The 12305-nt window shown below is 45.3% G+C and overlaps 1 protein-coding gene across 2 annotated transcripts in view; it reads left to right on the top strand.

The window, feature by feature from the left end:
• Positions 1-5644: 5644 nt before the first annotated feature.
• DPYSL3 (dihydropyrimidinase like 3) overlaps positions 5645-12305 on the top strand; it is a 104623-nt gene continuing 97962 nt past the window's right edge. Inside the window, exon 1 of one of the 2 annotated variants that reach the window (XM_053289112.1) lies at positions 5645-6585. In XM_053289112.1, coding sequence (XP_053145087.1) covers positions 6238-6585 — 348 coding nt within the window. In that variant the 5' untranslated portion in view covers positions 5645-6237. Of the gene's footprint in view, positions 6586-6817; positions 6932-12305 lie in introns of those variants that run through there. The other variant, XM_053289115.1, reaches the window with a different exon arrangement.

Genomic DNA, 12305 nt, shown 5'->3' with positions numbered 1-12305 from the left:
TATAATCTGTTGCTATGCTTTGATTTTATATTTGTTCAAATATCTCCTTGACCTCATTAAATATACAATCTTGCTTGTTTTGTTTTTCATTTCCAGGATTTCACATATCTCCCCAGTATTACTTACCACACTTTCTGTACTGCATTGCTATGTTCAAGGCTGCCCAGAGAATTTATGGGGCCTGGGGCAAGTGTGATGTTGGGGGGCCTCTTTAAAAGGACTCATGTATGTGTGTACAAGGTTGGGAAACCTTGGGGCTATTCACATGACCACGTGCAAGGAGGAAGGCAGCGTTCAACCTACCTTCCCCCAGACGACTGCTCTGAGCCTCTGTAGCGCGCAAGCCATGTGCCCACATGACCAGCGCTGCCAGCAGCAGCGCAGATGACTATCCATGCTGCTCCAGGCAGCACGAGTAAACAGAGTCAAGGACTCATTTTCCTGGTCTCCGAGAATCCCACAGTGCACCACATGCCGAGCACAGTGCAGCTAGGGATTCCCCCAGGGGATGAGCGCTCTAGGCACCCATCTCTGTGTCAGCACAAGCTGCATGCTGCTCACGCTGACACATTATCTTGGGAGCTAGGTTAAGGGCACCAGGCTTTGGTGCTGGAACCACAGCGCCATCAGGAGCCATGTGGATCCCAGCAATTCTCAGCCAAAGCAGGCTTGGTTGCTCATAAGAACAGCCTCATGTGAAAATTCTTGCACAGATGGTTATGTTAGAAAAAGGTTTTCCGATATGCTTACAGGTGACAAAGCATGTTGGAAGTCTCACCTTCACGTGGCACTCTCCTCCTGGACCTTGCCCCTCATGCTTATGGTGGTGATTGTCTGCATAGAGAAACGCTGTAACTGTGCTGACTGACACTTCCATGATTGGCAGCCTGGCTCTATAACTACTACTACTACTACTACTACTACTACTACTACTACTACTACTACAATAATCCCCCACAGTGAGGCACTACCTTGGCTTCCATAAAACTGAAAATGTTGTAGAAAATGAAGATGCAAAAATATTATGGGACTTCCGACTACAAACAGACAAACATCTGCCACACAATACAGCAGATATAACTGTAGTCGAGAAGAAAGAAAAACAAGTGAAAATAATCGACACAGCAATACCAGGGGATAGCAGAATGGAAGAAAAAGAAATAGAAAAAATCACAAAATACAAAGATCTACAAACTGAAACTGAAAGGCTGTGGCAGAAGAAGACCAAAATAATTCCAGTAGTAATTGGCGCCCCAGGTGCAATTCCAAAACAACATGAAGAGCACCTCAACACCATAGGGGCCACAGAAATCACCATCATCCAATTACAAAAAGCAGCTTTACTGGGAACAGCCTATATTCTGTGATGATATCTATAATAACAACATCAAGAATATTGATAATAAAATTCAGCCATCCCAGGTCCTTGGGAAGGACTCGATGTCTGGATAAAACAAACCAGTAAATAACACCTGTCTGACTGTGTAAACAACAACAACAACAATTAATACTTCAATTTCTATACCGCGCTGCCAATGGCTCAGGGTGGTTTACACAGAGAAATAATAAATAAATAAGATGGCTCCCTGTCCCCGAAGGACTCACAGTCTAAAAAGAAACATAAGATAGACACCAGCAACAGTCACTGGAGGGATACTGTGCTGGGGGTGGATAGGGCCAGTTACTCTTCCCCTGCTAAATAAAGAGAATCACTACCTTAAAAGGTGCCTCTTTGCCAGGTTAGCAGGGGTTATGGGGTTATTATGCCATACAGGGCTGGCCCTAGGATTTTTGGGGGCCATAGGCAAAGCTTGGCTTTGGTTCACTTCCTCCCAGCTGAGAAGCCTGGACCCCTGGCTTTAACTTGGGCTGTGCCAGCAGAGTGGAGGGAACTAGAGAGGGAGTGTAGACAGAGCACTCTAAGATGGAGAGCAAGAGGAAAGCAAGCCAGAGACCAGACAGGAGGTGGATGCTGCCCACTTGACTCCTACCCAGAGAGCTACTGTGCTGGCTGAAGTGCAGCAAAGCACCCCCTTTCCCTTAACCAGGCAGGCAGCATTGTGGTCAGATGAGTGGGCGTAAGCATCTGTGCCTCCTCACTTGACTAACTGGCTGGTATACTGCAGCATGGGACGCTCACCAAAACTTGATTAATTTACTTGGGCGGGCAGGTGATAGTGCCTTCCAAGAACTGGCACCCTAGATGACCCCTAGAAGAAGAAGGGGGGTGGGGCAGGAGAAAACACAATGGCCGCGGGGAAAACGGCGGTGGTGGGGCAGGTGGCTAGAGGCGCAGATGCTCTGTGCCCAGCCCAGCTAGTTGTATTTAATATTTTCTTGGTAAACACTTCCAAATACTCATTCTGACTATGTCAGGAGGTGTAATATATGATTGCATTCACTTCCCAACCATTCAATGCTCCACGACAGTTTCAGTGTGGCAGTTCAGATCTTGATTGTATTTATTAATGAACTTTATGGTAGAAAGGAACAGTAGAATCTCTGTGCTGGAAGGACTCCTCGAGATGGTTCAGATTAGTTCTACAAATTTGTTACAGTATAATATTTACTTTATCATTATCAGGTTGGGTTCTACATTTTGCCATTCAATGTCATCTTATACTCTAATAAACCATTCCCTCTCTTGGGCTTGCTTTGTGGAGGCCCAGAGCAGATTGTCCTAGTTCTCTCCCCTGATTTGGGCAGCCCTGGCTATGTTATGTATTAGCATGTTTAATTCCATCTCGCAAGTACTGTAGTGGTTTTGGGAATTGTAGAATATATTTGGGTAGGAGAATATTACATTTTTCAGTTTCTTATTGATTAGATGTGATTAAGATCAGTATTTTACCACTAGGAAGAACTGGTGGCTGATATCCAATGCAAAATTAGGAGGGGCAACAGGAGCTGTGCCCTCACAGAGGGCTGCTCCAAGCTCAGCCAAAGGCTTGTTACGCAGGAGAGCAGGCACGCAGGGGGAGAGGGGGAATCAATTTTCACTGCACCACTCCCTCCAAAAATGCTCTTTGGCTTCCTGGAATATGTCCCCAAGGGACATTCACAACCCTCAGAGGCGTACTCCTGGAAGCCAAAGACCATTTTTGGAGGGAGTGGTGCAGTGAAAATTACTTCCCACTCCCTCTGCATGCACATTTTGCTGCACATCACTGCAAGGGTGCAGCTCCTGCTTCACCCTCCTTATGCTGTGCTGGATGTCAGCCACTATACCTTAAAATGGACTAACATTGGGTACCCTAATGGTAAACAGTTGAGGAAGGAATTATATTTTAACCTGCATGTAAGGATTCATAATATGCAGAGAAGTGCAAAATCCTTTCACCGTAGTCTTTATTTAGCTTTGCTGTGGAGCAGGATATGTGTATTATAATGCATTAGTTTTCCACTATTTTGAATGTCTTCAGCTTTTCATCTCAAATGAACCTGGATTTTCTACTGAAAAAACCAGCAGCTTGTTCTATCAGGCTTTCAATTTAGAATAATCAAATTTCTGTGCAAGCTGATAGTTGAACAGCCAGAAACCTATAAAATGGCCTTTGTTTGCCCTTGAAGCCTGTTGCTGTGTTGTACAACTTTGACTGTTATGCTTGGTTATCAAAAAGCCAAAATAAACAAATTGATAATCACTACAGCAGTCTTATAGAAATGCAAATTAACTTTACAGCCTCATTTATATTTTTGCAACACTTCTATTCAAACCCAATTTGTGCACTTGCTTTAATTAAGCTCAGAATAGGGGGAGCTTGCAGGCAACAACACACACAAAATGGCAAATTCTGTATGTGATTTTATGTATGCGATTGCTTCTATTTAAAGGTAAAGTGTGTTGTCGAGTCAATTTTGACTCCTGGTGCCCACAGAGCCCTGTGGTTTTCTTTGGTCGAATACAGGAGGAGTTTACCATTGCCTCCTCCCCATGCTGTTGCTGTTGCCCGATGGAGGTGTTTCCCATAGTCTGGGAAACATACCAGCGGGGATTCCAACCGGCAACCTTCTGCTTGTTAGTCAAGCATTTCCCTGCTGTGCCACTTAAGGAGGCGCCTTCTATTTAGTTTTGCCACCTTTTAATGGGCAAAGTATCTGTGCCTTTAGTCAGTTCAGTACAGGCAGAAATCAATAAGTGAAGCTTTTCTTGGCATGGAAGTACAATTATGGGAAAAAACCCTACATCTTTTGATGTTTGCCTCTTTATAAATTATAAGTGAGCTGCTGGTAATCTAGACTTTGCATGAAGCAAATGTAAATGTAAATTCACATACACACTAGTGTCTAGCAACACTGCCCTGAGAGGGAGAGTTCCAGTTCATGCAGCTGCTCTGCTCTGTACTAGAATGCAGCTCTCTACCCCAATGTCTTTATTTAGAAACATACAAGTTCAAATTTAATTACAAGTCTTGTGATTACAGATGTTTACGGAAATCTAAAATTATTAGTTCTGTAAGAAAATTAAACTTCAGTTTAGAAGACAAACAGAGACCCCATCCTTACATGGCCTCCAATTTTCCTAGAAAGTGAAAGCCCTTAACCCTCCTGAGTTGGAACTTTTTCTGTTCCAAATTCTCAGCTCTGGGCCATGTGGAAATAACAAGAAGATAGTGCTGTAGAACATGGGCAGAGTGTATTCTCCCTTCAATGAATAGCTACACTTAGTTGTCACACATCTTGAAATTTGGGAGAACTTTCAGGGTAGCTTTCGAGGTTCAACACTTTTCACTTAGAAATTAAGCACTATTGAAGTTGCTACCTTTTTTCTGGTGGGGCACCTGTACCTAACATCTTATATGGCATGCAGAAAGTCAGTTGATAAAGTGGCCTTAATCCCTGAATCTCCATGGAGAAGCTGCTATATGCCACATGGTTTTTAAAATACAGCTGCTTTGCCAGAAGTACCTCTGAACTGAATTTATCTGCATCCTCAGGCACAATGGGGTTGGGGAGTTTTAGTGTTTGTGGGTTCCCGCAGGCATTAATAGTGTTGCTACCTTTTTCATGATAATTAATCTATCTGCATAATAGTAATGCAAAAATTCAAAATGTGTAATAACTATTTCTGTAATGGAGAAAAATGGTGATTCAAGTAGTCTGAGAGAAAGCATTTAAAGGATTGCTCTCCTGTATAAGCCTAACCTACCTGCTGAGATCATCCTCTGAGGCCTTTCTTGGGGTACCCCTGCTATCTGGAAGTTAGGTAGGTGTTTATTATTTATGAATTTATTTAGTACATTTATATACCACCCCATTCAAAAAAGTCTCTGGGTGGTTAGTGGAGCAGGGCCTTCTCTGTGGTGGTGCCCCAATCAAATTCCCTCTCCAGCCACATTTGCCTGGTGCTTACACTGCTATCCTTTAAGCACTATGTTAAAACTGTCTTCAGGGTAAATTAGACTGATCCATTGCTTATATTTACTATTTTATATTCAGATTTTTAGGTTCCAGTTCTCTGGTATGGTATTCTGTATTTTACAAAGAATCATTAGCTGTTTTGAAGACCCCTAATGATGGAAGAATATGTGTGTGTGTGTGTGTGTGTGTGTGTGTGTGTGTGTGTGTACACAAATGCTGCCTCTTCTGCACTTCATGTTCCTTAGAAGACTATAGGAAGCCCAGAACTACATAGATAGATATTGCCCACCCCGGCAAAGTCTTTAGCTGCGTGACTGGCAGAAAATCAGCAGGCTTTCCTTTCCTGGCATGGATTTCCCCCCTTGAAGTTGTCACGGCTCAGCTATCAAGCCTACAGAAGGAGCAGGTCATCAGGACTGAAAGAAAAAGAAGAGTTGGAGCCATCCTGTCCGGCACATGCCATGAGGATGGAGGGAAATCGCTCAACTCCTCAAGCGTCGCTTTGGGCAGGCACACGAAAGGGGGCGACGCGGCTTTCTTCTGCCGAAGTCTGGGGCCGTCGGGCGGCCGCTTGACGGCCGGTGCTGCTCGTGTGAAGAGTCCTCCTCGTGGCCCGCCAGGCAGCCCCGCCACCTCCCCTCTCTCCCGCTCCCTCCCAGCAGGCGCTCTTTTTCGCTCTCTCGCTCTGGGTCAGTCAGTCACTCCGCGCCTGAGCTGAGGCGCGGCCGCGGCAGGAGAGGAGTCGGCTGTGGCGCGCTCGGAGCCTCCCCCTTTCTTCCCTTGCAGTCAGCCAAGCCGAGGGGACTTGCCACCGCCAGCGGCGGCTCCCGAGAGTTGCCAAGCAAGCGCTGCTGCCTGCCTGCCTGCCTGCCTGCCATGGCCTCAGGCAGCGGGCGGAGAGGCCGGGAGCGGGCGGAGCCTGAGGCGGAGGACGAGGAGCTGCCCGTGTACCTGGCGCGCCCGGGCACGGCCGACCAAGTGCCCCGCCAGAAGTATGGCGGGATGTTCTGCAGCGTGGAGGGCGCCTTCGAGAGCAAGACGCTGGACTTCGGGGCGCTCAGCGTGGGGCAGCGCGGGGCTCGTCGCGCCCCGACGCGGCAGCAGGAGCCCCAGCCCCAGCCTCCGGCGGCGCCCCCGCCGGAGGATCCCCCGGCCGGCGTCGTCGAAATCCGGCCCCCTTCGGGCAAGGAGCTGCTGCAAAACCTCGGCCGCGAGGATTACAAGGTAAGCGGGCGCGGTGGGGGGGCCGGGGGGGCTCGGAGCGGGGAGCGAGAGAGAGAGGAGACGCCCTCGAAGGTGCCGTCGGCCAAGCCGCACGTCGCTGGCTTGGAGAGAGCAGCAGCAGCAGCAGGATGGAGAGGCCGAGGCGGCAGCCCCCCTCCCCTCCCGCTGGCCGAGCGAGGGCTGGGGTCAGGGGATGCTGCTGCTGCTGCTGCTGCTGCTGTTCGTGGTGGGTCGGCTGCGTGCATGAGGGGAAGCAAGAAGTGGTGGCGAGGCAGGGAGCGATGAGGCTCGCGGTCTGCTTCGGAGGAGGGCTTGAAGTTGGTTTCTCGTTAGTATCTACTCGGAAGTAAGTCCCAGTCTTTTCAACGGAACTCCCCCCCCCCACACACACACACACGCCCCGGTGGATCGCAGCCTTAGCCGGCTAGGCGGGATGGGAGCGTCTCCTGCCCCCTCCCTTTGAGGCGCTTCTTCTCAGGGCCTTCGTGTGATCTGCTCTTGGAAATGTTTGTTTGAGTCTTTCATAAGCATCTTTAAACATCTTGTCCTCGTAAAGCTGCAAACGGAGAGTTACTCGTCTCACCCGAGAAGTTATAATGAAACCCTACGAGCACTTGGCCCCCGATTTTTACGGCCTGTTCCGACATTGCTGTGGTGTTTGATGGCTGTTTCGACGGTTAGAATGAGAGAGAGAGAGAATCCCTCTTGAAGAGAGAGAGTTTGATTTTGAGGAATCCTTTTGTTGTGTGTTCTGGCAGTTCCCTATTAGTTTTGTAGGCTCCAAAGTAATTCAGATAAGGGACTGTAGTCTGGGGATCTGAGAAGCAGCATTGACCAGCATAAATTTGCCCAGAGCTTAATTGTAGAGGCCACATGACTACATAATAATTATTCACCATTACTGTGAATAATAAACTTTCGGTGGAAATCTATTGCTCATTCTACGCAGCTTAGGCTTATATCTTCATCTTTGCTCATAGAGGTTGTGGTTAACCAAGAGGAGGCTCCACAACTGTTTCTTTTCAAGAGGGAGAGAGACGGCACTACTTCTTTACCACCAGCCTGTACTGCACAAACTGCATGTCATCACTTTTAAACATTAACTTAAAAGGTCTATGCTGCAATTCCAAGAGTGGTTAAGAAAGCACATTGGGATAGAATCCAGTCAATTTATGTCAGTCTTGGTTACTTTAAAGTGAATCCTCCCTTTTTTCATAGAAGGGATGAAACTAAAGTAGTCCGAATTTGCGCTTCCACTGGTATCAGCAAAACAGGAACGGCTTAAATATTGATAATATTTTTCAGATTTAGATTTATCTGAATTTAGATTTATCTAAATCTAGATTTAGATTTCTCTAAATTCAGATTTAGATAATAAATCTGCTCTTTTGTCACAGATCAGTGCTACTGTTTAGGTATTGAAAGTAACGCAAGCCTACTGAGATTCAGAAACTTGCTATATTTTATTTTTTAAATGATTTATATCTCTGTGCACCTGAGGGCTAGTTATTAACCACACAAAAAATCTGAAAATTTCTAAAAATAAACAGTGTTCTCCATTACTATATCACAGCATACCTTTCAAACAAAAGCTGACACATCTGATTTTAGATATCTGTTCAGAGTTTTGGCATAATTTCTTGAGCTCATATTTGGGTTTAGGATTGGCTGGAGTGTAAGTGTCTGAGGAGACTACTCTTTTGATTGTTACTGATGGTCATGTCATACATGACACTTTCCATGCAGAAATGGGTTCTTAGGCCTTAGGGCCATGGCGGATATGGAAGGGTATACTGTTATTTGTTAGCTCTGCTTTGACCATTTCTAGGTCAATATAGGCTTCTCCATTGAATTTGGAAGGATCATGGATCTGAAGCTATCAATAACTGAGGTCATGTTTCTGTTTCACTTGATTTCAGTAAGACTGCTGCTCTGCTTAGAGCTGTCATATCAGAAAAAGGGTAATCATGCACCAAACCATCTGTCTTCAATTTATCCAGGTACAAATAAGTGCCTGATCCAGAGCTCAGTGATACTGGGGCACTCAGATTCCTGGCCATGTATAGGAACTAAAGGTAAAGTGTGCCGTCAAGTTGGTGTCGACTCCTGGTGACCACAGATCCCTGTGGTTTTCTTTGGTGGAATATAGGAGAGGTTTACCATTGCCTCCTACCATGCAGTGTGAGATGATGCCTTTCAGAATTTTCCTATATCACTGCTGCCCAATATAGTACCATTTGGGGTTCGAACCAGCAACCTTCTGCTTGTTAGTCAAGCATTTCCCCTCTGTGCCACTTAATCATCTCATCCCAGTAAGGGTGGGTGGCATCTTAAGTAGCGGATTGAGTTTATCAGTGAAATGTTGTTGATTGTTTATAATGCTAAAGTAATGCCCTTTTCTCTGTTCTAAGGTGGTACCAGTATGCATTGTTCTGGGATTTCTAGTGCAGGTTTTTCTGCCCTGAATTTGTGGAGTGGAGCAAATTTGGGAACCTCAACTGTGGTGGGTGTTTTTTTCAGGCAGTGCAAGGTAGGGATGTGCATGGAACTGGTTCGAAGGCCCTTTATGGGCCTCTGAAATGGTTCGAAGAACCGGCGGTTCCTCTGGTTCGAAGGCGAAACCTCTTTGGTGTCTCCCTTTAAGAGCAGGGGGAGGGTGCACTTACCAGTCCCGCCACTTTCCCCCCGCTGGCGTCATTTTTTTTTGGCAGCCCATCGGGGTGGCAGCATACCTCCCTGCCGCCCCGTTGCCCTCCTCTTCCAGATATGACCGGAAGTTGCTGATGTGCCTTCTGAACTGCCCCACCGTGGTTCCGTGCACATCCCTAGTGCAAGGAAGGGGTTTGGAGATGACATCTTTACTTCAGCCTATTGTTCTTCTAATTAATCCTCATCTGCCCTTGAAACACACTATGAGTTGTTGTTTTTTTGCCAAAAGGGTCTGGCATGATGCTGATTCCCAATTCTCCACTTTCTATCCAACCCCTTGCATTAGCAAATTATAAATTTTCATTTCCATCTTGCCTTTCCTCCAAGATACTCCAAGTACAAACCAAGCTGTGAAGAAAATAAGATTTTTCTAAATTGCAGCTTGTGGATTAGGCCTAAGAGTGTTTAGGACACATGTTTCATGAACTGCATGCACTCTGCCCTCCATACATTTGATGCTCTACCATTTGCAATGGTAGAGCAATGGTTTGAGTGATCTATGCGAAAAAACATTTTTAGTGACCATTTTTCCAAGATGGTGGCCAAAGCTCAAGCCGTAACACTCAGGACTTTCAGTATGTTACTTAAAGCAGTATCCTCAACATCTGTCCTGATTTCCTAAACTTTAGTGTGTCCCCCACCCCCCGCTATTTGCTAAAAATTGACCTAAAATGACTGGACTAGTAATATAGCTTGGAAACATAGACAACAGTGGCCAGGTAATTTCTTTCTTGGAAGGGATGCAGCTAGTAAACCAATCAAAATTTTCATGAAAGATGATTCATGCTATTAATACGCCTTGTCATCCAGCAGAAAAGCTGAATGTATAAGGACTTGAAGCTTTGAATCTGACATTGGCTGGATCAGGAGGAGCGTAACATCATACAAAATTGGCAAAATGTCCTCATGGTCAGTTGAATAATTTTTCCACAACACCTCCATCCGTATTATTATTCCCATACTGCAGATGCGAGACATGTGAGAGATGTGTGCCCTGGCCATGTGAGTACCAATGCCGATCGGGGGGCTGCAGGAAAGAATGCTGCAGTCCTACACGTCTCTTTCAAACTCGAGCACCACCGGGGGGAGGGGGGATCTGGGAAGCAGTGGGGATGGGGCAAACAGATAAGAAGCACCTTACCTGTTCTTTAAAGACCCCACTCCACCCTGCGCCACCCTAGGGAGTGCACAACCTATTTGTGCACATCTCTACCTATAAAGCACTTAACGACTTGGGTCCAGGGTATTTAAGAGAGTTCCTTTTTTTTCATGAATGCTGTCGCTATTAAGACCATCTGAGGATGTCTGGTTGTGGTTGCCACAGGCGTTTAATTGCAACTTCTCTGTGGCTGCCCCAGGGCTTTGGAATATGCTCCCTGTTAAAATAAGAGCATCTCCATCTTGCTTTTAGAAAGATTCTCAAGACACACCTGTTTTCTCAGGTTTTTAACTGAAATTAATTTTAATCTATTTAATTGTTTTATCATATGAAATTGTGTTAACTTTTTATTCTGTGAAATTGTTTTGTGTTTTCTCTGTTGTATATTTATTTGTTTTAAATTGTGCACACCACCTAAGGATATACATATCAGGTGGTATATAAATATGATAGATAAATGGCTGTGCAGGATCCAGACAGGAGTATTACCCCATCCTACTTGGAGATGCTAGAAATTGACCCTGGAACCTTCTGCATGGAAAGTATGTACTTTACTGAAGCCCTCCCAGGGCCCTTGAATTTTTGCTTCCTGAAGCTGGTATAAGTGTGTGTGACCTCTCTCATCCATCTTCTTCAGGATACAGAGAATTTTTGCATATCATCTGGGCTGGTGCAACATGAGAGTACTGAAAATGGTGTTGCTTGAAAAGTCATGATACCCACTGTTGCTTTTGTCATAAATATTTATATGCGCCCCCCCCCCAAGTTCTCAAAGTGATTTGCTGAGCAAGTAAAATGCACTTGTCCCAAAATGGGCTTATATTCTAAAAAGAGAAACAAAGAAGACACTATCTCTGTGCGGAATGAGTTTTGTTCTGGGCGGCAGTATCAAGGCAGTGTGCGTGCACCTGCATTCAGAATGGGGCCTTCCTGATTCAACCTGAGCAGGATCTAAAATTTACTGAGTGGACATCCAAAAACTTGTGAGCATGCGCACACCTTACATTAGCTCTTTTCATTTCAATTCCTACTATCCTATGTAGACATATCAAAAGTTGAAGAGTTGCTTTGCATCATGGAATAAATTATTGTGTAGACGTTCACCAGAGGAAACTCATAACCAACCAACCAACCATGTTTGAATGCCCTCATGTTATGTACTTCACTGCTAATGTTGTACACTACCCAGAGAGGCAGGTTTTGGGATAGCTTCTGCCTTTTAGGATCAACCATCAATAGTAAAGGATCTGGCAGTGAAGAAATATGCTGCAGACTAGCACTTGGTAGGGTTGCAGTGAAGGTCTTGGAAAGGATATTTCGATGCTGTGACGTGTTTATACCTTCAAACAGTGTTCCCTCTAAGGTGTGCATATGTGTGCGCACTCACATGTTTTTTGATATCTGCTGAGTTAATTTTAATCCCGCTCAAGTTGAATTGGGAAGGTCCCACCCTGAATGCATGTGCATGCACACTGCCTTGATACACCCAGAACAAAATACATTCTGCACACAGATTAAAAAAATTAGAACACTGCCTACTAAGATGAGAATCGTTTGGACGATGGTTTTCCCTGTGACACTCTATGGATGCGAAAGTTGGACTTCGAAGAAGCAAGATAGAAAAGGTATTGACGCTTTTGAGCTATGGTACTGGAGAAGACTTTTGAGGATACCATGGACAGCCAGGAAAACAAACAAACGGATCACAGAACAAATCTATCCAGAATTTTCACTCAAGGCACAAATGTCAAGGCTCAAACTATCATACTTAGCTGGTGTTCTCATAAATTCGATGTGTTTCCTCTAACTACCTTGGGAACAAATGCCTTTTATTTTTGTTTCCCTTTGTTTG

The sequence above is a fragment of the Hemicordylus capensis genome, chromosome 2, assembly GCF_027244095.1.
Source record: "Hemicordylus capensis ecotype Gifberg chromosome 2, rHemCap1.1.pri, whole genome shotgun sequence".
NCBI classification, from domain to species: domain Eukaryota; kingdom Metazoa; phylum Chordata; class Lepidosauria; order Squamata; family Cordylidae; genus Hemicordylus; species Hemicordylus capensis.
The sequence above is the reverse complement of the archived record's forward strand: the minus strand, read 5'-3'. Positions and strand labels throughout refer to the sequence as shown.